Source organism: Channa argus, chromosome 14, assembly GCF_033026475.1.
Source record: "Channa argus isolate prfri chromosome 14, Channa argus male v1.0, whole genome shotgun sequence".
Classification (NCBI taxonomy): Eukaryota; Metazoa; Chordata; class Actinopteri; order Anabantiformes; family Channidae; genus Channa; species Channa argus.
The window spans coordinates 16,641,401-16,667,558 of record NC_090210.1 but is presented as its reverse complement, the minus strand read 5'-3'; the positions used below and the strand labels follow the sequence as shown (position 1 = coordinate 16,667,558).

The window sequence follows — 26,158 nt, the reverse complement described above, 5'->3', positions numbered from 1 at the left end:
ACATCTGATGCTGTATGCAAGTAACACTGGTTGACATATGTGATAAAATTTCCTGAGAATAGAGCTATTTCATTTTATAAAATAACTGATGTGTAATTTTGGTGACAAGGATTGAAGGTACATTTAGATATATCAATGAATAATTTAAATGAACAGTGAACAATTTGTGATGACTGAAAACACAGGCTTGTTTCACAAGCAAATACCGAATAAAATAACCATGTGACGTTTCAAAAATCTTTATAATTGACACAAATAAATTATTACCAGTATTATTTCTATTATTTGTTGTTGCCATCTTGTGGGTTAAATTGTTAAGTGCAGTCAGATCATTACCACAATGTGAGTTGTTGTGATTTGATGTGAAATGTTAATTTCAGTAAGAAGAATTACAACTAATTACAAGTTATTTAAGTACAGCACAGTATATGTGTGGACTGTTTTTTTTATTTTTAGAAATGTTTTCTTATTGCCACATTGTTAAGTATCAGCTTTTTTGGAAGTTGGTTTTACAATAACCACAAGCTACTGGTTTGCAGCTTCCTGTTGTTCTTTCAACCAAAAGACGCCGCAATCCTCCATGTGTTTCATCAGTATTGTTTTCTGTCTGCACTTTTACTTCTTTTTATTTTCAAATTCAGAGTTTATAATGTAAGTTAGAAAAAATGTCTTTCCACAGTCCACTGCATCATATTTTAAGTCAGTCCTTGGTGCTACAGAATTAGTTTTCAATCTAATTAAATAAATAAATAGTATTCCAAAAGAGAATTTGCTAAAAAGATTTAATCAATCCAACAGTCCTGCAAAACACAAGTGAAATTTTTTAAATTTTGCCTAAAAGTGTTTGAAGAAAGAAGAAAGAAGAAAAGTCTAATCAACTAAACTTTCACCATGGAAGGTGTTGGTTTTATGCCTTGGTGCTGGTGGCAGACATTGCTGTCCATCCATTTATCACTTTATGCTGAATACTTTTTCTCAGGAATGCTTGAGAGATGTTTGGCACAAGTTTGCACTTGGAGTCAAGGATAAACTGCTCAGATTTTGCTCGTCATAGGTGAAGGTCACTGTAAGTTCATGTCTATCCCATTCTCATCAACTTTATCACCAATTTCTTCATAATAAAGTTACGTTTAGGCACTGAGCTGCATCCTCCAGACACTGAGGCCATGTCAGCGTGATGTCTGGTAACATTATTGGAGAAAAAATTTTATAAAAAATTAAGGAAATAGTTTCAAACTTCAGAGTATTGAATAAAAGTCATAACATCAAATAAAAAAATAAATAAAAAAGTATTAAAACCCGAATTACATACAGTTTTGTTCCAAAGATGTAACCGACATCATGTGAATTGAAAATGAAATGAAATCAGAATTTTATTCACAAAACTGGTGGCACCAATTTAAGCAACATTTTTGTCAGTGTATAGCTTGTGGTAACAAACAAAAACAAGGCATGCTTTGCATGAAAGAGGAACACAGTTCTAAAAAAATCGCCAGCATGTTTTTAGGAAGTGGAAAATTACTGATGCCTCTGCTCAAGCTATAACAATCTGTCTATTTGATGTTTTAATTGCATGTACACATACAGCAAGGGTTGTGTCTATTCAGTTTTATACTGTATCCTCAAGTTTTTTCAGTATAGTCAGATTTTCATTTATGTAAATTTTTCTAAACATTTTATCCATTCTTATATTTTATTATTATAATTATTTTTTTTATTTTTAATCAACTGTTTGTATTGAAAAAAATAAAATTTGTATCTAAATAAATGACCCAAAAATGCCATAAAACGCTTACCTGGCAAAAGTTTGCTGCTTTTTTGTTTTGTTAATGCAGAAAGAGGCATTTGGTTTGAAAAAAAGGAAATGAAAATAGCTGAATGCGTTTTTTGAAACTACATTTAAAATAAATATATTCCAACAGTTTAACAATGTTTATTTATATATACGAGTTAGGAAAGTGCACAAAGTAAAGTATTCTCACACATATGCTACATACATTATTGACATAATTACATATTCCACTAATACTAACCACATTTATCCTACATCATTTACTTGGCAATTTTTAAATATGGTATGTGTAATGTAAACATCTTTGAAATATTCAAAATACAGGTTAAAAGTATATAAATACAAACTTCTTCTATAAAAGCATTTTCCCCCCTTACTTCATTTTCTGGGGTTCTGTTCAAGAATAACAACAGAGTTTTGTGCTATAAAAGTTACATTCTGGAAACTGCCATTAGCGTTGCCCTTCTCCCTGATGTTCCTCCACATATTCTTGCCATGCAAAAATTGCGCCAAGTGTTTTCGCAACTTTTGTGAAAGCAAATACAAAAGAGGGTTCAGACAACAGTGAGAAAAAGCAAGTAACTCACAGATTCTAAATGCAATCTCCCAGCGTTCCGCAGCTTTACATTCATCGGGTTCAAACGAGCTGAACAAAATCATCATATTGTAAGGTCCCCAGCAGATGAAGAAGGCAGCAACAATACAAAATACAACAACTAGAGTTCTGTGCCATTTTCTGTTTGAAGACTGCAGGACTGTCTTGACAATGGCAGAGTAGCAGAACACAATTATGGCCAAAGGGAGGAAGAAGAGCAGGGACACTTGGAGAAAATTTCCCAGCTTAACAACTGACCCCTCTGAGGAAGCCTCACATGTAGTAAAGTTATCTTGAAACGTTTCCACTTTTACACTGATAGCATTACTCAGTGATGCTGCAATGCTGATGATCCAGGCAGCTGCACAGGCGCCCTTTGCACACCTCTGCCTCTTCAGACGATTGTTTGGCCAGTTTTGCAGCACCACTGTTGTGAAGCGATCCACAGTCATGGCAGTCAGTAGGATGACACTGCTGTACAAACCAATAAAGTGTGCCGCAGTCATAAATTTGCAGGTAAAGTCTCCAAACACCCAGTGGTGCAGGTAATAGACAGCCCAGAATGGAAGTGTGAGAGCAAAGATCAAATCAGAGCAAGCCACATTCAGGATGAAAATATTTGTGACATTTTTCAGGTTCTCATAAATGACAAGAACACATAAGATGAGACAATTTCCTGTGACACTGAAGATGAAGATCAAAATGAAGAAGACACTGCTGATGGTATAAAAGTCAAATGTCCTATCACAAAGATATACCATGCTGTCATCTTCGTAAGCCATTGTGAGGTTTTCCATCATTGTAAATTTCTAGGAAAAATTAGAAGACATATAAAATCGGCTAAAAGTAATTAAGACTGAGCAGCAATTAGTAGCTTAAAAAAAACTCCTTTTGGAATTTTTTTAAAACATCAAAAGTATTATCAAGTAGAAAGAACAATGACAGTAAATCCTGAGCAACTTACCCAGAACAACAGCTAGCGCATTTTAAATGTGAAAGAAACCCTGTGTTATGCAAAGCATCATCATCGTTCCCCTTTTTTTTTCACACTTAGTCATGAAGGTTGCAATAGTAATTCAGTTTAACAGAAATATGCTCGGAACTCAAGCAAAACTCATAGACAGAATTTAATGTTTTGTTTTATTATAATGCAGAGAAATAGTCATTTTGATATTATGATGTAAACATAAATGTTATATTTATACATATTTCAGATAATTAAAGGCACAAGCACATAAAACAAAATGCAGCTAATTCATTTGACATTGATTTTGTATTTGTCTTTGTGAGTTTATTATATGTCTGCAAGATCCCAGAAGGTTTAATGCATACAAAGACCGAATGTCCACAGCTCACCAAGCTATCACTGCCCTTGTTTATTTTTATTTTTTTACGATCACAGGAGTGGTTGTGGGAGAGGCTGAACTATTCATTTTCACCTTCACACATCTCATTCTCAATTGTCAACAGTTAAAACAGTCATGTCACATCATTTCTCAGAAAGTAAAACAGAGCCAGACAACAGATTCCCTGAACCTAATAGGGAATGATAAAATGAATGACCATAACAATCATACAGTTTGATTATCAATTGGCTAGTAGACAACTATATACAAATAAAACATAGGTGAACACTGTACATTGCAAATCATTGCTGTCAAACATACACTTTGCATTGATTTTATTTGTTATACATTTGTTGATAGGTCACATCGTTCCTGCAAAGCTCTATGCATCTCTACTAGATTGCTAACTGGTGGCTGTGGCAGCTGTGAGAGCCCACTCATGTCCATGTTTTTTAAGTTGTTGGCTTGTTATCCTCATGGAAGTAACCATCAGATATACAGAGCCATTCTTACTATGCTCATTTGGTAATGTGTCCAAAGAAAATATTCATCATACTATCGCACCACCAACAGCCTAAACCACTGACACAAGGCAGAATGGATCCATGTCTTTCTGACCCTACCATCTGCATATCTCTGCACAAATCCAGAGACATTTTTCTGTGTATAGCACTAGTGTAACATGGTGTTTGAGTTTCTTGCTTCTTGTCAGCTGGAACCATTTTGACCATTCTGCTCTGCCCTCTCTCATTATCGAGTGTTTCCAGATTTTTTGTTTTTCGTACATTTATCTGTGAACACCAGACTCTCATGTCAAAATATCATAATATTAGCAATTTTAAACACAGCCACAGACTTCCACCAGCAATAACGCAACAATTTAAGGGTCACAGAGAGTAATTTCCTTCCCATTTCAATCTGTCATCTAGACATGGTCAATGCGCTCTGCTACTGCTACATTTGGTCAGCTAAATTATATGTTAGCATTAACAAGCAGGTGTACAGGTGTGCCTCATAAAGCAGCCAATCAGTTTATGTAAGTAAACAGTATGTAAATAGCCACAACGACATATAATGTACATTTATATTATTACATATGGTATGTCTGAATTTCTGGTTTATGTATGTTCTCTATGTCTACTACATCGAGAGCTCTTCGCCACTTGTTACCGATGTGATTGTGAGTCGGCTTTGTCTGCTGTGGATGCTGCTTTTGTTGTTGCCCCAGCTCTTTAGCATTTTTTTCAAGTGGTTTTTGAATTTAATCCCCAAAAACACATAAAACACAGGGTTAAGGCAGCAGTGTGAAAAGGCAAAAAGTCGGCTAACGTACAAAGCATAATCCAGTGATTTTTCCGATTCACATTTTGCAGCCAGAGTCTTTGAGTCAACAGATGTTGTTGTCCAATGAGAGAATGAATGTAGAAACAATGCTATGTTGTAAGGTCCCCAGCCGACAAAGAAGACAACCATAAGCGTAAAAATTAGTTTCAATGTTTTGCTTCTTCTTCTTTGGACAGTAGGACGCAGCAGCCTGCATATGATCTTAGCATAGCAATAAACAAATATGATCAAAGTCACTATGAAGAGCACATTTTGCTGATAGATTCCCCATAACTTCCATTTGGAATCTTTATATACACAGTGTTTAGATTGTGAAGTGGTGAAGCAGAAGCCTGGAATGGCAACCAAGATGCTGACTGCCCAAATGATGACGGATGTTATGACACTAGATCCACCTGTGGCTGACACAATGTTAGACAGAGGATTCATCACAGCTACATAACGATGAGCAGTCATCAGGATGAGGAGGATGCCACTGCTATAGAAGCCAATGTAGAAGACAAAGCTGACTGTTTTGCATGCAACCTCCCCTAAATCCCATCCGTACATGTGGTAGTATGCCCAGAAGGGCAGACCTGCAGTGAAGAAGAGATCCGATATGGCCAGATTCAGGATGAAAGTGTTGGTGAGGGATCTGAAATTCTCATATTTGGCCAGAATCACAATAATCAGGATGTTGCCAAACAGACTGAAAATCACCACAATGGAAAAGAACACAGGAGTGAAGATTGCTCCAAACTGAATGACAGCTTCTTTGTTGCATCTTTCATCAGTGATGTTACTTGAATAATAATCGTCATAATAATGCTCATCACCAGAGTAAGAATAACTCATGATGTCTGTAGTAGCTGTGAGCATTAGGCCTTCAGTTTTAGCCATGTTCCTCCTAGCCTGCAAGTACAAAAAATTTAACTGGAGTAAATATTGCAGTAGTCACTTTCAAAACATCATCTAATTATTTCTGGGAATAAAATGCTATAAACTTTAATTTCACTATGGTTTAGCCAAACTTTCTGAGGGGTCCAGACAACAAACTGAGAATAAATGCTGGATTGTACATTACCTGCACAAAGGTGGCGTAGATGTATTATTCAGATGAGTCCAGTAATGTCCAGATGAGTAATGTAAGTTCTAGTAAATACCTGGGGAACTGGAAATTCTTTATATAGGCCACAAAAGCTGAACAGAAACAGGTGGGATAGACTTATCTCAACAGTTCCCTACCTTTGAAATCATTTTAAATCTATAAGAAATAAACTTGTAGAGATTTTGTTAGTTATGGGTGTGTTTTTTGGATATTTGTTTTTGCACCAAAGCTCTTTACAATGTTCACCCATCCACACACTCACACACCAATGGCGGTGGCTGCCATGCAGGGTCCTCAAATGACCCACTGTGAGCAACTTGGGGTTTAGTGTCTTGCCCAAGGATACTTTGTCACATAGCTAAGTCTGGGGATTGAGCCACTGACCCTGTGGCCTGTGGACAACTGCCTTACCAACTGAGCTACAGCCGCCCCAGGCTCTTGACCTCGTGGGTCTCTGGGACCAGGCAGGTAGGCTCTTTGAGAACTAAATACATGCATGAATGTTTTCACTTTACCTCAGAATCAGAATCCAAATAAGAAAACTGTTTATTGCCAGGTACAGTTAAGAACAGTGCCAGGAATTTGTCTTGATTTCAGGTGCATAAACATAGTATAGAATATGAAGTTGAAATGCAAACAACAAATATAAAGTATATACACAAAGACAGAATAAAAAACAATAAAAATAAAATAAGAAGTCATGTACAGAGAGTGAGTGTGCAATGGGAGGTAGTACAACTTGAAAAAGTGAGAGTAACTGTACGTGAGTTGGGGGGTTATCTGGGTGCTGTACAGGAGGTTGACTGCAGTGGAGAAGAAACTGTTCTTGTGAAATGAGGTCCTGGTCTTGTTGGACTGGAGCCTCTTGCCAGAGGGGAGGGGCTGAAACAGTTTGTGTCCTGGATGAGAGGGGTCGGCTGCGATCCTGGCTGCCTCTGCTGAGCTTTCTTGGTGAGGGAGCTGATATTCTGCTCTCACTTCAGCTCTTGGGGGATTGTGGGGCCCAGGAAGTGTAAGGACACCGTGCAAGACACTTTACACACGTGACTGTTGCCTTTACAGCTTCAGCAATAATGTTGCTACCTACTCAGCCTGAAGTGTCTAACATAATTATGTGATTTTCTTAGAATTGAACCAAAAACAACAATGATCCAAAAGGGTATTTTATCTTTAAGAACAAAAAAACTTTTTGTTTAATTATAACAATCATTATATTACTTAGTCTGCAATTTCTGAAACATTTTTAAATGACATAAAACTAAGAAAACTAGCATACTTGAGGATTTGAGAAACTTGCAGTTGCAAATTTCAATTTTGCAGAAAAACTGTTTGTTTGATCATAATTTTGGTATTTCAAAGAAGAATGAGAAGATATAAACTCATTACACCATAGCACCAAATGTGAATTTCATTTAAATGAAAGACAGACAAAGAGAAAACAAACAAGCAAAAATGAATTTAGATGTATTTGAATAAAATTCAATTATATAAAATATCAGATTAATCAACACACAGTAAAAAAAAAAACATTTTTATATTTATTCGAATAGATAAATTGTTGCCCAAAAGTCTGAGCTGTTGGTTTACTTGTCTCAACCAAACTGTTAAGCAGACACTGTTGCTTATTTGTCAGTCAGAGCTGTCAATCATCATTGCACCCGCCTCCAATGGTAGCAAGTTTCTGCTGGATCTCCTTACAAACTGAACACTCTGGACAATTTGACACATAAAGTACGTTTTTTTTATTTACCTGAATTTTTATTATTGGAATGTTTCGCGCTATGGATAACCACATTTCGACGGTTTGTGACATAAACTGACGCTAAGTGAACCCAGGAAATAAAGCAGGTGCATGTCGCTTTGTTGCTCGCAATCTCTGGCAAACATTGTTTATGTTGCGGTTTGTGACGTTTTAAAGCTGTTTAAAGTGTTAAAAATGAACCTTACTGGTTTGTAATGGCGGCCGTAAATGACACAATGTCGGTCTAATTGTGTTGGGAAGTCTACGCCGTCGCAGCAAACAGCGAAGCGCTTTGCCGTCGTTGTTATGTAAATGTTGTACCTCCTCTGCAGGCTTAGCTAACTTTCCTCAGCTAATCATTGTGGGTCCTCAGTGTGTCATCAAAGTTATCAACTTTAATAAGTTTTTTTTTTTTTTTAAACCGACACAAGCTGTGATGTATTTCTTTAGGTATTATTGTCATTTCAGTGTTACTAGGAACAGTGTGTATACCATGATGGTATTTTTTCTGTATTTAATCATACGTACAGATTTTCCTGACTGCACTTCCCATTTCCCCACAATGGCTTCTTCCTCATCAGTTGGAGCTAATCAGCTGCAAAGGATAATCAGAGATCTCCATGGTAATTAGATTGTCCACACATACAATAAACAACATCTGTGTTTTACAGTACAGTAAGTTCCTCAAAGTGACCGGTGTAGTAAATTTGAAGATACTGAATTACATGGTGGTAGAATTATTCTGCTTTTCATTTCAATCACAAAAGTGTTTTTTGTGTTTGTGTTTGTGTTTGTGTTGGTAATGATGTTACTGTCTTGTTTAGATGCTGTGTTGGACTTAGGTATAGAACACAAGGAGTGCGGTGAACCTATAACTGATGACAGTGCCAACTTGCACAAGTTTTTCTATAAGCTAGAATACCTGCTACAGGTATGGTCCAAAGCTTTTCTAGAGCTGCAACTATTATTTTAGTTTTTTTTTTTTTTTCTTGTTCATCTGCTGAATGGCTTGTTGAATAATTGATTGTCTGGACTGTAAAATATCAGAAGATAGTGAAAAGTGACCATTGTACTGTATGTTTTCAGAACTGAAGGTAATGTCTTCAAATTGCTTGTTTGGTCCCAAAAACAATTTACAGTAAGTTAAAGAAAACAAGGAAATGCTATATTTGTGAGGCTAAAACCAACACATATTTGACATTTTCCCTTTGAACAATTACTTGCTTGATTAATTTTGCAAATAATGAATAATCTGCAGTGATTGGTTGAATGTTTGTTTGCCAAATTTTCAATATGAGTCAGTTTAATGATTTAATCTAATGTCAATCCAGCTAACAGTGACAACAGAAAACTTTTAATTAGTAAAGCATTTAATTTGCTTTGTCAATCAGGTACTACTTTGAAAATGTGCTAGCGCTGCTTATCAGACTCTTGACCAGCAGTCTCCTGATTTGGGGTTGGCCACTAAAGACATCATAAGATAAATCAAAGTGTTTATGAGATGCATTTTGAATTTATGCTTGTGAATTCCTCAGGAGTAAATTTTTAGGCCTCAACAACTAGCAAAGCATTTGGAAGGAATAATTTTGTTTGAACTGTTCACTCTTCACAACTGAAATATATGCTAGGTATATGTGACGCATGGGAAGTGGTTGTGAGTAAAAATTGCTTAGCTACAAAGCTCAATAAATCACAAGATTCAATACAATTATTTTACACTAGTTTTGAGGGCTTTTAATCTTTAAATTAAAACGCTTTTCTCATCTTAGTTGCCTATAGTAAATGGTATTCACTTATAAAGCCCTTTTAAGTCTTACTGCTTAACAATTTGCATTTTGTTGCATTTTCATTTCCCAAATTGAACACACATACTGACACAATCATATGATTATCCATCACAGAATGTAGGGATGTGCTGACTCTTGAGGCTATAGCTGGTGTATATGCACTCTGATTAGTGAGCAGTTCAAACGAGGAGTGATTTTCTCTGATTTCTAAAATTCTTAGTTGTCAGTAATTGTTGAAAAAATAAAAAAAAAGACAAAAGTCTAAACGTTTTGCATAAAAAAATGCCACGTTTGAGAAAAGTCAGTAATATTAGTTGTCGTCAGATTTTTGTAGCTGAACTTTGGAAGGGTCTAGACCTCCAGTTTAGGAGCAACTGCAATTTACAGACAAAGATAAAATGGAGGCAATTTTCTCTGAAACACAGTATGAATTTCAAATTGGACCAAATTCACATCTACAGATATTATGGTGACAGTCGGATACTGTAATATACTTCACAATTATCAAGAGGTGGTGTGTGTTTCTTAGTTTGACCAGAAAGAGAAGACAACCTTTCTTGGCCAGAGGAAAGACTACTGGGATTACTTCTGCGACTGCCTGATTAAGAACAAGGGAGCTAACGATGGCATCCGTTTTGTTAGGTCTATCCCTGAGGTAATCCTCCCCAGCAACACACACAGTCACACTTGGTGTTACAGCCTTGCTATGGTACACAACAAATGCACATACACACACATGCCCAATGACTGTATAACCATGTAACTAATCCTACCTTCACTGAGGGACAATAAAACCAAGTGCTGCTAATTCACTTGCTGCCTTACACCTGTACGACCTGCACTCTTTTTTTCCTTCAACTTCTCTCCTGGGAATTCATGTAGGTAAGTCTCTTTCTGTAGCTAAATGTCTCCTTATTGGTACTATATTTAATAGAAGCTTGTGACTACTATTTAGGTTTATTGGCACAAAACCATTCAAAGCTTATGTAAATCAACAACAAAGATAAACAGTAAGTTACTAAATTTGAGGAATTGGTACCATCAAAACCCAGAGATTTTGACTTATAAAATAGTATAGTCTCTTCTGAGATGACAATGATCTGATGTGGATATTTTCAGTGGTCTTAAAATTTAAGTATGAAATCATTATTGCATTATACCGTATACTGGTGTTACTAAACAGGACATATTACTGACACTTCTGATATATCGCTTGTTCTAAAATTATGTGAGTACACATTCAGCATCTTGTAGTGGAAGTTGATAATGCTGCAGTCCAGATTGTCTTTAGATCATCTATTTAACAAATTGCTGCAGCTTTGTTTCGTTTTTGTTACAGGATAACAATGTTCTTCCTTGAAGTTGTATTCTAGCACGTTTGACCTAATTAATGGGAATGTTCTACTTTATAAGCATAGGAAGACCCCATGAGACCATTTTATTTTCACTGGTAAAACATATATTTGATTTACATGTGCCAGTATTTGTCACATAGTTTATCTTTACAGCAGTTGACTGCTAATTACATTTCAGAAACCTTCCAGATACTGTCACTTAAAATGTTTCTTTTACTTTTTTTCTTTTCTTTTTCTTGTTGGTCAGTCACAGAAGGAGTCTCCAGCTGGTGTCTGTATAGTAGATTTGTCAGTGTGGTGTCTTACTTAAATTCCTCCATCTGCCAAAGTATTTGAGACTCTGGGCAAGATAGTATCTATGCAGTGTTGACCTTTAAAGATGAATATCTAAAATGCAATAACTTAAAACATTTAATGAGAGAAATTTGGACTATTTTGAATTTATTATCATCTCAGTCAGAGGATTTACTTCGTATTGGTATTATTGTAAACAGAATATCTTTGGATATTAAGTCTTTCAAATGTTTCTGATCTCAACACGTCCATATTACATGATAATTGGTTAAATGAGAACATGGTGGCAGAACAATTAATAATGAAAATCATTTCAAAATGAATAATGATTTGTAGCTGGAACTGTTACATTCATAGCAGGAACCATTTTGTGTAAAATATTCTGAACCATATGACAGTGTAGACTATATAAGAGTATCTACTACTACTGTGCTCAGTCAGCAGTGAGGCAATGACTTGTTGAGTTGTGACTCAACTTAAGTGTGAACTTAAGTTAATTTTTTTGTGTGTCCTCAGCTGAAGACGTCACTGGGGAAAGGAAGGGCCTTCATCCGCTACTCATTAGTTCACCAGCGTCTTGCAGACACTCTGCAGCAGTGTCTTATAAACCAAAAGGTCACAAGGTCAGAGGAAACAAACCCCATTATTTACTTCATAGCTCTTAAAATTTGGGAGACGTCAAATTGTTTTTGTGACATTAAGATTCTGTAGTTTTTAGTATTGGTTTCTTAGGAAGTGAGAGTTTCCGTTCCTGATTTCTGTCTTATTTCTGTTTTTCCAGAAAAAGGCAACATAGCTGAACCACACCTAGACACTTCCCAGTTCCCCTTTCATTTTACAGTAGTTGCTTTAATCACTGTGCTCTGTTATGGTTTGAATCTCTATTTTATACCTTTGGGCTAATGAAGGATAAAAATCGAAATAATGTTTAATTACTTGTTGCAGGCAATAGTAATTTGTGTGTGTGCGTATGTTTGAGTGTAGTTTAACTAAAGCACCAGTTGTTGTACAGGATAAACAATCTGCAGAAATCTTAACTTCATTCATACATTTCCTTCATTTACAAAATGTTGAACTTTTTTTTTCTTGTTACCTCTCCTCTCTAAATATACAAAAAAATTCCTGGACCAGTATTTTTATAGTCAACCATCTGTCTGTTTGTCTGTTTTAATGGTATTTATGCTTATTTGTTCCATGCAGTGACTGGTATTACGCTCGTAGTCCTTTCCTTAAGTCACATCTCTCCGCTGACATAATCAACAATCTTTATGAGCTCAACCAGGTCCAATTTGATGTTGCGCCCAGAGGTTACGACCTTGATGCAGATTGGCCGGCCTTTGCAAGGTAACCATTGGCTACAATTATCTGTTTGCATTTTTCCATTCAACGGTCATCTTCCTTTTCCTCATCTGTCATCTTTTTTCCTGAAGGAAAAAAATCTTATTTCTGCAAGTTGTTTTGGTGAAACAATATTTATTTAAAAAGTAGCCTAAGCCTATAAGCATTATAGGCTTACACATTGGGGTCAGTTTAAATACATCTGGAAAAATATAAGGCACTAAAAAAGTTGGACGTTACACATCAGTTTCATGCAGCTAGTATAAAAAATATAGTGAAGCATGCTTGCAAAAGAATGTGGATGCTGGCAATGATGCGAAAATTGGCACATTTGCCACATTTTTCACTTCCTTGTGAAGTTTGTAAGTTTGCACACAACAAAATGCAGGGGCTGATTTTAAATGCATAATTTAATATAATATCATATTTCGATTGATATTTGAATATGAAAAAATAGAATCTAACATAATTATGTCCTGAAATTACATGAGAACTCTTTAATTAGCAACTGTCACACATACTAGTAAAAAAATAGAGATGACATAAAGCACAGATACAGTCTGTTTTATTGGTTTACAGCAGACTACACTGGTACAGTATCTATGATGTTGATTACAATATATTTTTTCTAGTTCCTTTTTAGCAGGTATGTGTCATTTCCTATGGGTAGCTGCCTGACAGAATGGGAAAAAGTTTCATCACTTTACCACATTTGAAATATTTAACAATTTGTTTTTGCAACATATGCCACTGGAAAAGGTTCCAGTAACACAAGTTCTTCAAAACAAGTTAGTGACACAATTTATATACAGTCAGAAGAACTATTGACTGAGCAAAACATATATAACCACTCCATCTGAACAACATCTAGCAAAACTTTCTGAAAATTTTGTCATGTGACATTGTTGCTAATTTATTTTGATACTTTAATGCATTTGATCAGTGATTTTCGTTTTTGGTTGAGTGCGAAGTTCTTTACCTCCAATATTTCTTTGAAACTGACTGTGAAGTAATTGGACATTTTTCAATCATTCAATTGTGAATACAATATGGGTTGATGAGATTTGCAAGTCATTGCATTCTGTTTTTATTTAAGTTTTACACATCATTACAATTTTCCTAAAATTGGGGTTGTGTTGCATTTTTGTCTTTGAATTACTACTTCTGAAATGTTAATACTTGTCAATCAATGCCATATATATGGCATTACATGGCATATTTATCTCACCCTTATCTTTATAAGGTTGTAAATTATCTTAATATTTGGTATCTCATTGTACTTAAGGCGAACATTAGGCGCAGCCTCATCAGCTTTTTTGTGGAAGCCTCCCAGTCGCTGCTCCAGCATCAACAGTTTGGTTAGCAGTTATTCACAGGTACCTGCACATACAGTACTAATATACAATACCACCTCTAGGCAAATTATGTAATTTAGTTAATTGTTTTGAAAAGAAATGAATCCTTCTTTAGATGTTAGACTTACCTCATGAATTTAAAGAAAAGGAAAACAATGAAGAGCGATTGTGGCATGTGCAAAAATAATTGAAAAGAAAACTTTGTCAACTGTTGAGGGTGGAAATATTATTCTTGGGGTTTGTTTTATTGCTAGTGGCATAGAAACACTGCATGTGTCATATAAAATGTATTCACCCACTCTGGAAGTTCCCAACAACATTGTTAATTACAACACAGCAAATGTATCAATTACTGTTTCATTTTCTCTTTTTATGGTAAATGACCAAAAAATGTCTCTTTGCTACAGGACTTTTTGTCTTTTGTTTACAAATGCACATACTCTTCAAAACGTTTTTTTTAATAAATGTGTCCTTTTAAAAACTAATAAAGACTAACTTTCTTGTTCCATTTTCCATGTTGTCCAGGCCCAGGAATTCCTCCCAGTCCCAGATGTGAGTCACAATCTCCTTGGTGACCTGGGCGAACCGTCTCCTTGCACCATTTCAGAGAATCTCCGCATTGAGCTTGACCAGTCTGAACTCAAACAGCAGGAGCTTCTGCTACGAGTTCAGGAGTTAGCTCAAGAGGCTGCTGAGCTGAAAGCTGTGATTAAAGACCTTCAAAGCCAACTTGAAGCTCAGAAGTCTTCTGGCCACTCCATATCCGTCGATGTCCAAACTAACCAAGCAGATTATCAGGATAAAGTAAATTGCCTACAATTCAGTAAAGAAACAGTGAACAGTGAACTTCAAGACAGGCTCACAGCTGCTGAGAACAAAAATATGGAGCTTATTTCTAAATTGGATAAAGCTCTTAAAGAAAAAGGACAACAAACTGCTAGCTACTGTGACTCAGCCTGGAAAACCCAGGAACTCCTGGATAAACTCAAGACAACTGAGGAGGAAAGAATGGAGGCAAAAAGAGAGGCTGAAGATAGGACCAGGCACTTTGACAGACTGTCACAAGAACTAAAACTCAGGGAAGAAGAATTACGAAATGCTGAGAAGAAGCTAGCTGAAGTAAAAGCTGGGGCCACTGTCGAACAGGAGGAGACACTTAAACGTTTGGAGGAACTCCAGGGGGCAGTTGGTCGAATTCAGGGGGCATTGAGTTTGAAAGAGAAGGAGACAGGTAATCTGAGAGCCCAGCTTCAAGATTTACAGGCATCACTGGAGTGCAGAGAACGACAGGCAGAAGAATTGAGGAAAAGACTGCAGGACGAGAGGCAAAAGGTGGAGCAGAGATGCAGCGTGAGTGGTAGCCAAAATGAGGAACTGGAGAGCTTGATCGTGGATTTAAGGAAAACTCTAAAAAACAGAGAAAAAGAGCTATCTGTTAGTTCAGAGAGGATAAAACATTTAGAGGAGCAGTTGGAGAAACTAAATGTTGAGAAAGAAGCTCTTAGTTCAAGACTTTGTGATAATGAATTCACTTGCTGTGGTCAAACCGACAACCTTGAGGACTACAAAACACAATGCAAGAGTCTCAAAGAAACAAACACAAAGCTTCTTCAAGCAGTTAAGAAGAGTGAGGAGAGCATTACAGAGCTGACTGAGAGCAGGACAGCCTTGTTAGAGCAGCTTGCCTTATTGAGAGCTTCTGAAAAGCACCTAAAGGGGATGTTGGAGGCTGCGGGTATGAATGCGGGGGACCGGGAAAATAAGCTTTTACATGAAAATCTGCATTTGAAGGAGAACATTGAGAAGACACTTGTACAGAAAGAAATATCAGATGCTCAATTAAAGAAACTAGAGCATGAAAAGAGAGAGCTTCTTGAGACTAATTCATTGTTGAAGAACCAGTTAACAATAACTCAGCAGGACCTGGACCTGCTCACTGCCAAAACTGCAAAGTTGGACAAGAGCCTCACTGTATCCCAAAGAAGTCAAACCGAGTTACTTGACAAACTTGAGGAAACTGAATCTAAACTTAAAGACCAGACTGTTCAGTGTGGGCTTCTGCAGGCTCGAGCAGAGGAGCTGGAGAGCAGGACTGGAGAGCTACATGACGAGAAAGGAGCTGCAGAGAGCAATGAAAAAATGCAGAAGCTTCATGATACTTCATCAGTGGAAACCAAAGAGGCTCCCTTCAGACTGGTGATAGCTGAGGCTCAGCTGGAGCTCAATTTAAGAGAAATAACCAGGCTCCAAGAAGAGCTTGTGGACCTCAAGGCCCAACTGCTGGCAGGAACTGAGGAGAGAATAAAAATTCAGGCCCTGCAGGAGGTGACAGAGGCTTCCAGACAGGACCTCCGTCTTTTAACAGAACAACTGAAGGCCCAGGTGGAGGAGCTAAACCGCCAGCATGTGGATGAGATTCTCCGTTCCCGCGAGCGAGAGGAAGCCCTTATTCGTGAGCGTGACAGTGAGGCTCAGGCTCGAGCAAGTCTGGCTGCAGTTGTTTCTGCCTCCAAAGAGGAGCTTATCAAATTGAAGCTGCAATATGATTCTTTGAGTCTGGAGAACAGTGAATCCAAGGAGGCCCTCCACAGAGCCAACACAGAAACAGCTGAACTCGGTGTGCATGTTTGCATGCTAACTGCCGAGAATGAAGAGGCTCGCCTGCGATTTGAGGGTTTGTCAACAAGGGTACAGGAGCTGGAGAAGGAGGCAGATCAGGAGAATGAGAGGCTGAATAGCAGCATGGAGCAACTACGTGAGGAGAACCAGCACCTCCTTGATCAGCTCCACAATGAGAAGGGTGTGTTGGCAACAAAGCAGGATATGAAGAAAGAGCTGAGCAGGGCCCAGCAAGAGGCTGTAGCTGTGCAGGAGATGAATCGGGAGGAGATCCAGGCACTTTGCCTCGACATCAGCAGCCAAGCCATTAACCATGAAAGCCAGCTCCAGGTCAGACATTAACAAGTCTGCTAAAGAAACATAGTATTCATAAATGTGTTTACATCTACTGAAATTACTCATCGGAATTACTAATTTTCTGCTGTAAGTAAACTTTTTAAAGGGGAAGAAAATTGGAAACCATTTTACCATTTTTTTTTTCTTTATCAGTTTAGAGGGTCAGTAATGCATGATTTCCACAGCTAGGTTTCTTCCAGTGATTGTGGATTTCTTGGCTGTATGTATAGCAAATTAAGTTAAGACAAATTAGCATGTAGAGATCTAAATGTGACCCCAGAGTGTGTCATGTTACTCTAATCCAACACAGATACAATCGCCAAAAAGAGAAATCTGTGGTTATATGACTGTTATGAATATGACTGTTTTATGCTTGTCAACGTCACAGAAATTTCTGTAGGTGCTTTTTAGTAAATATACTGCCATGTCGATTTTTGCTTATTGTTACCATTTGTCTGAGTTGTTAGCCACTCTACTAATGACACATAATGTTCTTCAGAGTGTGAACCACGAGTTACGAGAAGTGAGATCAGAGCTGACAACTGAGCAAGAGAAAATGATCAATCTGCAGAACAAACTCAAGCTACTAGAGGTGAGAAGAGAAACATACTACTTACTGTTAATCGTTTATACCATAATATAGGCAGGTAATGCAAGAACTTGCAAGAAAGTGCAAGAATTTGTCTGATGAGAATAAAATTTACCTTTTATAATTGTTTTCTAGCATGACAGTCACCTCAAGTATAAACCCAAAGCTAAATGAAATGTGTCAGAGCCCAGATCTCAGTTCATTTAAGAACTTGTGGCTGGACATGATGAACACTGTTTACTTGGAGCTTGAGCCAATTTGAAAAGAAAAATTGTTGAAAAGCTTATAGCAACATGCTTACACAGATGATATAAACCCAAAGGGGCATTTACTAAATACTAAACTGCAGCTCTGTTTTCATTATCAAAATCAGGGTATTTTTTGTGTATTACTTCAAAAAGCCGAGCCTGCTTTTATTCATTGTTGTTATAAAACATGAATCTTGCATGGATGAGGTGAATACTTTTTTTACTAACATAATTGGCCTGCGAAGGTTTTAAATTGTGGTTGACTAGTTGACGCAGTAATATAACATGCAAAGTGGTTTTGGCAGGGAAATGAAACCACGTTGGGCATAACCTACGCCTGAGACAGGAACAAGTCACCTCTGACAAAATCCATATCTGCGTATTTTTATGTCTGAGGCTGATTAACGAAAACACAAATTGCTTTGACATTGTGTATATTATCAGTTGAAGTAGTTACACTGTTATGGTCACAAGCATAATTCACAAAGAACCAGAAGTAATATCTTGCTTTGCTGTACTGATTGTACTGATTGCAGGCTGAGAATCAGAGATATTGCCAACAGATTGAGGAGAAAAACATCCAGATGGCTGAGTCTGAAAATCTCATCCGGCAGAAAGATGACGAGATAATCCTTGTGAAAGGAAATTTATCAAGGTGAGATACTGTATTCATAATCACGCATTCTGGACTGAATTGAAGCTCAGCAAATATTCTACTCTTGTATTTTAGGGTCAGAATGTTTATTACTTTACAGTTTTTCTTTTTTTTTTCTTTTTTATCAAGGCTTAAAAAAATAAAAACAGGGAGAAGGTCAAAGTCATATATTGGATATGTTGTGAATCAGCCTGTGTATATTACTGTAAATATATATGCAGGTCTGAGGAGGGTCTAGCAGCAGCTCAGCAGGCCTGTCAGGAGATGAGTGAAAATCTACAGCGAGTCACACAGGACAAACAGAGCTTTGATCTTAAGAAGGCTGCTGAGCTTGATGATCTTTACCGCACTAAAATCAATTTGGAGGAAAGACTTGTAGAACTCATCAGGTATAAACACTTTATATGACTTCAGAGTTTCTTTGATGTGCTTTTGTTTATCATGTTTTTAATGTTTTTTTTTTTGTTATTTTATAGAGGCATGATGTTTACTGTATATTAGGTGCATAATGTTTTTTGTGTAGGCAATTTTAGAGCTGCAAAAAACAGCTTTGCAATGTACTGAACTGCCAAGTGCCCATTGTTCTACCTAATACTTATGTTCACTGCATGTAAAGATTTGGTAAAAGTGCCTCTTGCGTGTTTCCCACAAACCAAGGTCACCTTTTTGTTTTTCTAAAAACACCATTTGTACTAAATATTCGATTTTCCAAATTGCTGATTCATTTTCTGTCAACCGTTTGTTCGAATAATTGTTGCAGGTCTTGTCATTTGTAGTATCTGTGTGTTAAATCTGCTCTCTGCAGAGAGAAAGATGCCCTTTGGCAGAAGACAAATGCTCTGGAGTTTGAGCAGAAACAGAGGGATGAGGAGACAGAGAAAGATGTGAACCATTGTCTGAGCTGTCACAGTCAGTTCAGCTGGTGGCTCCGCAAGTACAACTGCAGGTCAGATGTGCATACTTCATCCTTATATCCCTCTATCCTTCCAATATCTAAAGCAGTTATCCTGTCATGAGTCATGAGGTGCTAGAGCTGAACCTATAGCTTTCATTGAGTGAGAAGTGAGGTACACTATCACTCACCAGTTAACTTATAGTGTCTGCATGTCAACTTGCATCAATGTAATGACATTATGATCAGTTTGTAATCTGTGCCACACCACATAATATTTGCTACAAACCACATTCAAAACAATTAACTGATGCTGTATGTTAAAAGTAAAAAACAAACAACTTCCTCTGGTTGTCAGTGTTTAGGTCAAATACTTGTAGTCATGAACTGATCTGATTTTGTTTCTGTTTCACATCTCCTTTTGAGTCACTGACAGTATCGTAACAGTAAAGACAGAAGCCATGATTTAAAAACTATCGTACAAAGAGAGAAACAGTAAAGAGTAAATGAACATCACCATAACAATGCTTAAAACATGTTCCCTTTGTCTTCAATTTTTCTTTTGACTTGTCAGGGCTTCGGCAGTTACAGTTAGGATCTATAGGATAGTCAAGTCCTCTGAACAGGAAGTGTGGACTTTATTGTAGCATTGAAAAATAAGCATGACTTTTACTACATCATTTAACTTTTGTTTTTTGGCTTTTTGTTCATGGTGTGTCTCTGTATGTATTTAAAGATAAAAAGTCTGGAAATCAGAAGTTGATTTAAACATCTCCACTTACTGACATGCTAATTAATCCTCCGTACACTCCAACAAAGTAAATGTTAGAATAAAGAGCTGTGTTTATCTCATTCATATTATATTTGCTGTTGTCTTAGACTGTGTGGGCGTCCTCTCTGCTACAACTGTTGCAGCAGCATAGTGAGCACCCAACAGGGTGTCAACAGAGAGCGCTGCTGCAAGGACTGCTACAACCAGCACAGTGCAGTAGTGGAGCGCCATCCGGAGGATGAAGTAGTGGCAGCCAGCACACTGGGGACACCTTTTAGACGTTTGCTGCAGGCTGGGAGAGCTGTGACCAGTGTCCCAGGTAACAGGAAACATAAAAACATAGATACATACAGGATTAATGTGTGAAATATTAAGGTTTTTGCATTAGAACGATAAGGCAGAAATCTGTACACTTAACTAAAAATGCATGAAAATATACACTCTTTTCCAGCAGCAGATGAAAGTGACAAACCTGACGATGGCGTTTTTGACATTATCACAGAGGATGAATTGAGTGGGGTCTATGGCAGTGACTCCCTCTCTTTTTCCTCCCCCTGCTCTCCTGGACACAGACAGCAGGGGGCAGCACAACCGTAAGCATCTTTACTCTCACTTAAACAATAGAGGCTGATTTAGTTTTAAAACGTATGCTTTTATTAGGAAACCTCAACAATAATGTTATTCCAGTTAGAGTTACAGTTGATTTTATTCTTGCTTACACAATAGAGACTGATTTAGTTTTAGTGATTTAGAAAAACATATGCTTCTCTCAACTTCAACACCGCATCCTTATTCTATTTCAGTTTAATTCCACAGGCAACCACTATCCACAAAACGGGACATTTTTGTTGTAGTGAACAGAAATTCAGGAGCTTGATTTTAAAGAATGAGTGAAAATTTATTTAACTGAAACTTTTATTAAATTTTTGTCACTGATCTTTGGAAAGTACTAAAATGAAAAATATCTTTCAAAGACTGATAAAGAGTCAATATGCAAAATAAAAAATGTCTTCTGTTTTGCTGTAGAAATGGCAGTGGCAGTGTAGGAGATGTCACAAATGAGGACAATGAGAACCTCAGTGCTGCAGTACAGGATGCAGAGATTTGCCTGCTGAAGTCTGGAGAACTCACGTGAGTTTCAAATGTGGTGAACATTTCAGTAGAAAACCAGGACGTAACGGTGACGTGTCGTTTCTTAATTATTCTTGAGGGGACATCTTTAAGCTAAATTCTTACATAGGAAGTGAAATATGAAACTGATTTACCTGGTACATGGGCAGCTTCTCTAGAATTCAGCTGATATGTCCTGTGATTCCTCTTTGTCATCGGTAACATTTTTGTAAAAAAAAGCAGTCATTTTATACATCGGCATCTGTTTCCAAGCTTTGTCATTGTATTTATAATGTTTGTATTGTAAGTTCTGCAGTGTTGATTAGGTCCATCATTAAATTGTTGGACTACACATTGGCTAAATTTAACTATTTAAATTTTCAAAATAATTTCTAAACTTAAATTATTATCAGTTGCACTGCTACAACATTGTGAACTTTCTTTTCTTTTTCTTCTTTTTGCCCTGTGCTGTAGGCTCTCGGTCCGCTTTACCGTAGATGAAATTTTAAGGTTTGGGGACACGACCCGAGAGCTCTTCATTAAGTCCAGCTGTTACAGCACCATCCCCATTACCCTGTGCAGTTCTGGTCCCACTGTCACCTGGACATTCACCTCTGAACCGAAGAGCATTGCCTTCAGTGTGGTCTACAGAGAGAGTACAGAGACACCGCTGGAGCAGGCCAAGGTGAGACTCCAACATATGTATAAAGTTCAGGGATCTTAAATCAGTAAAACTCTTTGCATCTTTCACTGGATAAGCCTAACTAGAGGTGTCTATATAAAGCTGAAAATAATTTTTTTAACTTAAAAAAATAGACAATTTTTTGGCCTTAATGCTGCCATTGGTACAACATATTTTGTGACCTGTAGCAGTGCAAGAGTTTCACCTTCACTTAAGTTACTAGTTACATTCAAATGAATTGTGCTTGCAAAATATTAGTAATTTAATTAATATTTGCTGAATGATAAAGTAGTATTAATTTTGTTTTTACTTGTTACTTTTTGATTGATGGCCATAAAACACAGGTTCAAATTTAATACAAGACTTGGTAAATAAACAGTCACAGTAGAATCTCTGTGGTGCAGGTTTGTTACAGAGTTCTTTAAAATGACATAGAAGTAAATAGTACATCTTGTTTTTGTGTTTGACAAACTACCTGAAACATTTGATAAGGAATTCAGAATTGAATAAAGATTCAATAAAATGCTATCACACTCCTTCCCTACCTCTTTGTGTCATTCTGTCACCCTCTTGTCTCTATATTAAATCTTTCTATAACTATATACATTTGAGCCAACATTTGTGTGCTCTCTGCAGGTTCTGATCCCCCTGACTCGCTGTAACTCCCACAAAGAGACAATCAAGGGGGAACTGAAAGTTAGAAACCCTGGAGAATATATTCTCATCTTTGACAACTCCTTCTCCAGGTCAGTCACACTGCACTGTAATTCAGTAGCTCCTTGTTTCATGGGGGATCTTTCTATGTTTTCTATCAACCTTGTTTACTCTTTAGCATTAACAAGTGTTTTTGCATAGAATTCCAAACCAAACAGGAAGAACAACAAATGTTCTCTTGTCTTTTTTGTTATCAGGTTCATCTCAAAGAACGTGTTGTATCATTTAGGCTTGTTGAGAGTCTAAACAAGCCTGTGCTCGGCAGTGGACCTGATCTCTGAACCCGGTAGGAGATGCACAGGCAGGTGTAAAACTGACTTTAAAAACGTAATCAGGGTGATTATATTGGAGAGCATGATTTCAAGGTGACTGACAAAGGCTACTAACCTCAGTTAAATGTTATTACGGCATTTTTAAAACATCAGCTTGCTGTTGCGTGATGGGTTTTACACATGAAATCAATAATGAGACAGCTGACAAAGGCTGAAATGTTACACTACTGAATGTGAGCATGCACTTTTTATCATGGATGTGCTATCTTTTTATTAAAGCTAGTATACTGTAAATGTTGCATTAAGGGTTTAGACTTCGCCTCAACAAATGAAGGCTAGTTGCATATTTATTGGGAAAAATAGAATTAAAGAAGCAGCCTCAAGTATATTGTTAATCCTGGACACTCTGTCCTCTAAGGGAGAACTCCAACACACTATTTTATTTCTTTGTTCCAGCAATATGTGCAGCAGTAATTATGATCTGAAAAGGATTTATTGTGGATTCAACTATAATTAGGATTATTTGAATAATCTTTATATAAGGTAGTAACCAATTTATCTTATAATTAGATTTTTTTTTTTTTTACCCTGCAAACCAAATTTCACCTTCCTTCTCCTCCCGCCTTTGGCTAATAGGACTACAACATGGTGATATTAATATTAAGTTTGTTTAAGTAAATATCCTGAAACACAAATAAACTGTGGATGGACACAATAACCAAGCAGATATTTTGATTTCTTAAGTCTGTGTCCAATATAGATAGTCGACAACAATAATGCAGAAATAACTATAATTCTGGCTCAAGGTCAGTGCTGCTCAGTGATTTGAAACATTACTCACAATCGTCTGATACACTGACATTAAAGGGGCAATTACCACAGTATAAATGGTACAGAGAAACTGACAAATACATGTTTTAAATGTATTTGAATGAACTCCCTGTTATCCCAAATAGGGAGTTGGTTGGTAGTAAGAGGTTATGATTCTGTTAACCTCCTATAATTCCAAAACTTTGATACTTTGTAATGTCATGTAACTGACTTCATATCGGTAAAGAAACATAGTTTCTATAGTTCTGTGCTGTAATCTCTTTTAATTTTCAAGCTCCTGTCAGTCATCTTTTTGGTTGTTGCCTTTTCATCTGTATGAATTGATGAGAAATTGGTTTGTTACATTGCAATCATGATAAGGAAAATCTGGAAGAGGCAGGCGCTTCTGCAAAAGCTGCAGCTTTAATTGTCTTTGGTGAACAGACAGTGCTGAGTTTCTGATTATTGCAGATGAAGAAATAGGAAAAAGGGCTTTCTATGCATTTAAACACTAAGGTTGTGTACATAGATCCCCAACTTAGCCCTTGAAGGGGAAAGAGAGGCAACACACAAAGTCTCAGTGCTTTAATGTTTGGTTTTTACTTTAAGCTATGATCAATTGTGTTTTGATATACAATGATAACATTGAATTTAGCTAGGAAATAATCTTGTCTTATGAAGTACATAAACTCTTTAGATGAAGTAATAATGGGCCTCATTCACCAATGTCTTCCTAGTTTTTTTTTCTAAAATGTGTTTAGGTCTTCCTAAACACATTTGTGTTCTTGTAAGTTAAAAGTTAAAATTTGGTCGTGTTAATCGTAGGTAATGGCTCTGTCAGTATGAGACTGTAGGGCCATGTGCAGACACAGAGCTCTAACACATGAACTGAACAGAAATGTTGGCCAAAGAATGGCCACACAAAATCTAACGACAGCGGAGAACTAGATTTTAAATGGCTGAAAAAACCTTTGTAGTTCTGAACCGAACGCTCTGCTGCAGGAAGTCAACAGGAAATGAGCTGTCATATTTAGTAGCATCAGTAGTATGTATAAAATAACACATACACACAAAAAAAGATGCATTCAAATACTACATGGTCTGTGAACACTTTCTTAAGATCGGGGCACAAGTGATGAAGTTCTACAGTTCTATAACACAAAACTGTATAACTCAATAACTAATTGCTTTGTATAAACATGTCAGCACTCAAGTGTGCATAGATTTGTTCTTACCTAAGAGCAAATCCCAAAATAAGAAAACACTGGTGAATGTTACAGTAGCATCTTTAAGAGAACTACCTAAATTTGTTCTTAATGATAGTTGGTGAGTGAGGCCCAAAGTTGGTTTTAGAAAAACAAACAATACAATAAAGTTTTTATTAATAGAATGATTTTCTAGCTGGAAACAGGTGTTTGTTTTTAAAAGTTGTTTACTGTTGCTGTGTAATGTTCTGAATAAGTTTTGCTCTGTATCACACAGAAATAATGCAAAGCTCAGCATTTGGCCTTAAAATACTACGAGTCCAAAAAGTCCAGAAATCTGTGTTGCTTGAAGTTCCTCTGTACGGACTTTTTTGAAGCATTTAACGTTGAATTAAATAAAATAAAATATAGTCTTGTTTTTAGTTTCTTTAAAAAAAAATCTTTTTACGCTGACTTAAATATACTAAAACTTTATCATTTACCAGATAATTTATAAAATGTCTTCCAGGATCCTAAAACCATTTTATAACTTGCTGTGTATTTTGAACACAATGAGAAGCATTATGGAAAAAATCAAAAGACACTTTTTATACATATCTCAGAGGAGTGACGTATTGCAAAATATAATATGGGAACAAATTTGTTTATTTAATTGTTATCAAACTATATATAGTAACAAACTATTCTATTTAAAGATATTATGACCTGACTGCTCTGTAACGCACTTTGGAAAGAGTTAACAGTATCTGTCAAGCCTGTATCCCATGAGCCTTTGTGCTAGTTGATGATTGGGTTTCTTTTCCTTTGTTTGTAGTGAGTGTTTGATTGCAGACATTAACTGCTGGATTTGCCAGTGGAAAGGTCTAACTTTTAAGTTAAATGATTGTTGACTGAGATTTATTGAAATGTCATTGACATACTAAAGGTACTATAAAATGTATTTGAGAGTATGGACAAATAAATAGTCTGTGTAATGCCTGACTGTGAGTGGTGGCCTTATTGCATATTAAAGATTGCGAGTGTTCAGGTCATAATAATGCAAAAACAAACACACTAATTGCTTGTTCATCAACATTAATATTTGTTTTTTTAGAGAGCAGCTCCTACATTTCCTTCAAGGTATCCATCAATGGCCTGCTCAACAATCCGTTTTAGTGTGCGCACCATGGATGTGCTAACAGAGCTGAGAGTATATATTATTGTCACTTGCCCACTTGCCT

At 36.7% G+C, this 26,158-nt stretch overlaps 3 protein-coding genes across 6 annotated transcripts; 1 reads left to right on the top strand and 2 right to left on the bottom strand.

Moving 5' to 3' along the window:
• Positions 1-1,917: 1,917 nt before the first annotated feature.
• Positions 1,918-3,414, bottom strand: LOC137098906 (chemokine XC receptor 1-like). Its single transcript, XM_067475625.1, has 2 exons — positions 3,352-3,414; positions 1,918-3,196 (listed from the first exon to the last, which is right to left on the bottom strand). The coding sequence occupies exon 2, from the start codon at positions 3,185-3,187 to the stop codon at positions 2,171-2,173; it is 1,017 nt and encodes a 338-aa protein (XP_067331726.1). The 5' UTR covers positions 3,188-3,196; positions 3,352-3,414; the 3' UTR covers positions 1,918-2,170.
• A 94-nt stretch (positions 3,415-3,508) lies between these two features.
• xcr1b.1 (chemokine (C motif) receptor 1b, duplicate 1) lies at positions 3,509-6,227 on the bottom strand. Its single transcript, XM_067474362.1, has 2 exons — positions 6,141-6,227; positions 3,509-5,968 (listed from the first exon to the last, which is right to left on the bottom strand). Exon 2 carries the CDS (start codon positions 5,954-5,956, stop codon positions 4,874-4,876), a length of 1,083 nt encoding a protein of 360 aa, XP_067330463.1. The 5' UTR covers positions 5,957-5,968; positions 6,141-6,227; the 3' UTR covers positions 3,509-4,873.
• A 1,564-nt stretch (positions 6,228-7,791) lies between these two features.
• On the top strand, positions 7,792-25,645 carry fyco1b (FYVE and coiled-coil domain autophagy adaptor 1b). Of its 4 annotated transcripts, none has more exons than XM_067474360.1 (18): positions 7,792-7,895; positions 8,436-8,528; positions 8,730-8,836; positions 10,222-10,347; positions 11,858-11,964; positions 12,542-12,685; positions 13,965-14,055; positions 14,560-16,983; positions 17,489-17,581; positions 18,363-18,481; positions 18,703-18,870; positions 19,287-19,427; positions 20,253-20,464; positions 20,600-20,738; positions 21,172-21,276; positions 21,730-21,940; positions 22,574-22,683; positions 22,849-25,645. In XM_067474360.1, the coding sequence occupies exons 2-18, from the start codon at positions 8,468-8,470 to the stop codon at positions 22,895-22,897; spliced, it is 4,407 nt and encodes a 1,468-aa protein (XP_067330461.1). In that variant the 5' UTR covers positions 7,792-7,895; positions 8,436-8,467; the 3' UTR covers positions 22,898-25,645. The 4 variants fall into 4 exon arrangements, with proteins under 4 accessions (XP_067330461.1, XP_067330459.1, XP_067330460.1 ...); XM_067474358.1 differs by having other exon boundaries at positions 20,597-20,738; XM_067474359.1 differs by having other exon boundaries at positions 7,859-8,012; positions 20,597-20,738.
• The last annotated feature ends 513 nt before the right edge of the window (positions 25,646-26,158 follow it).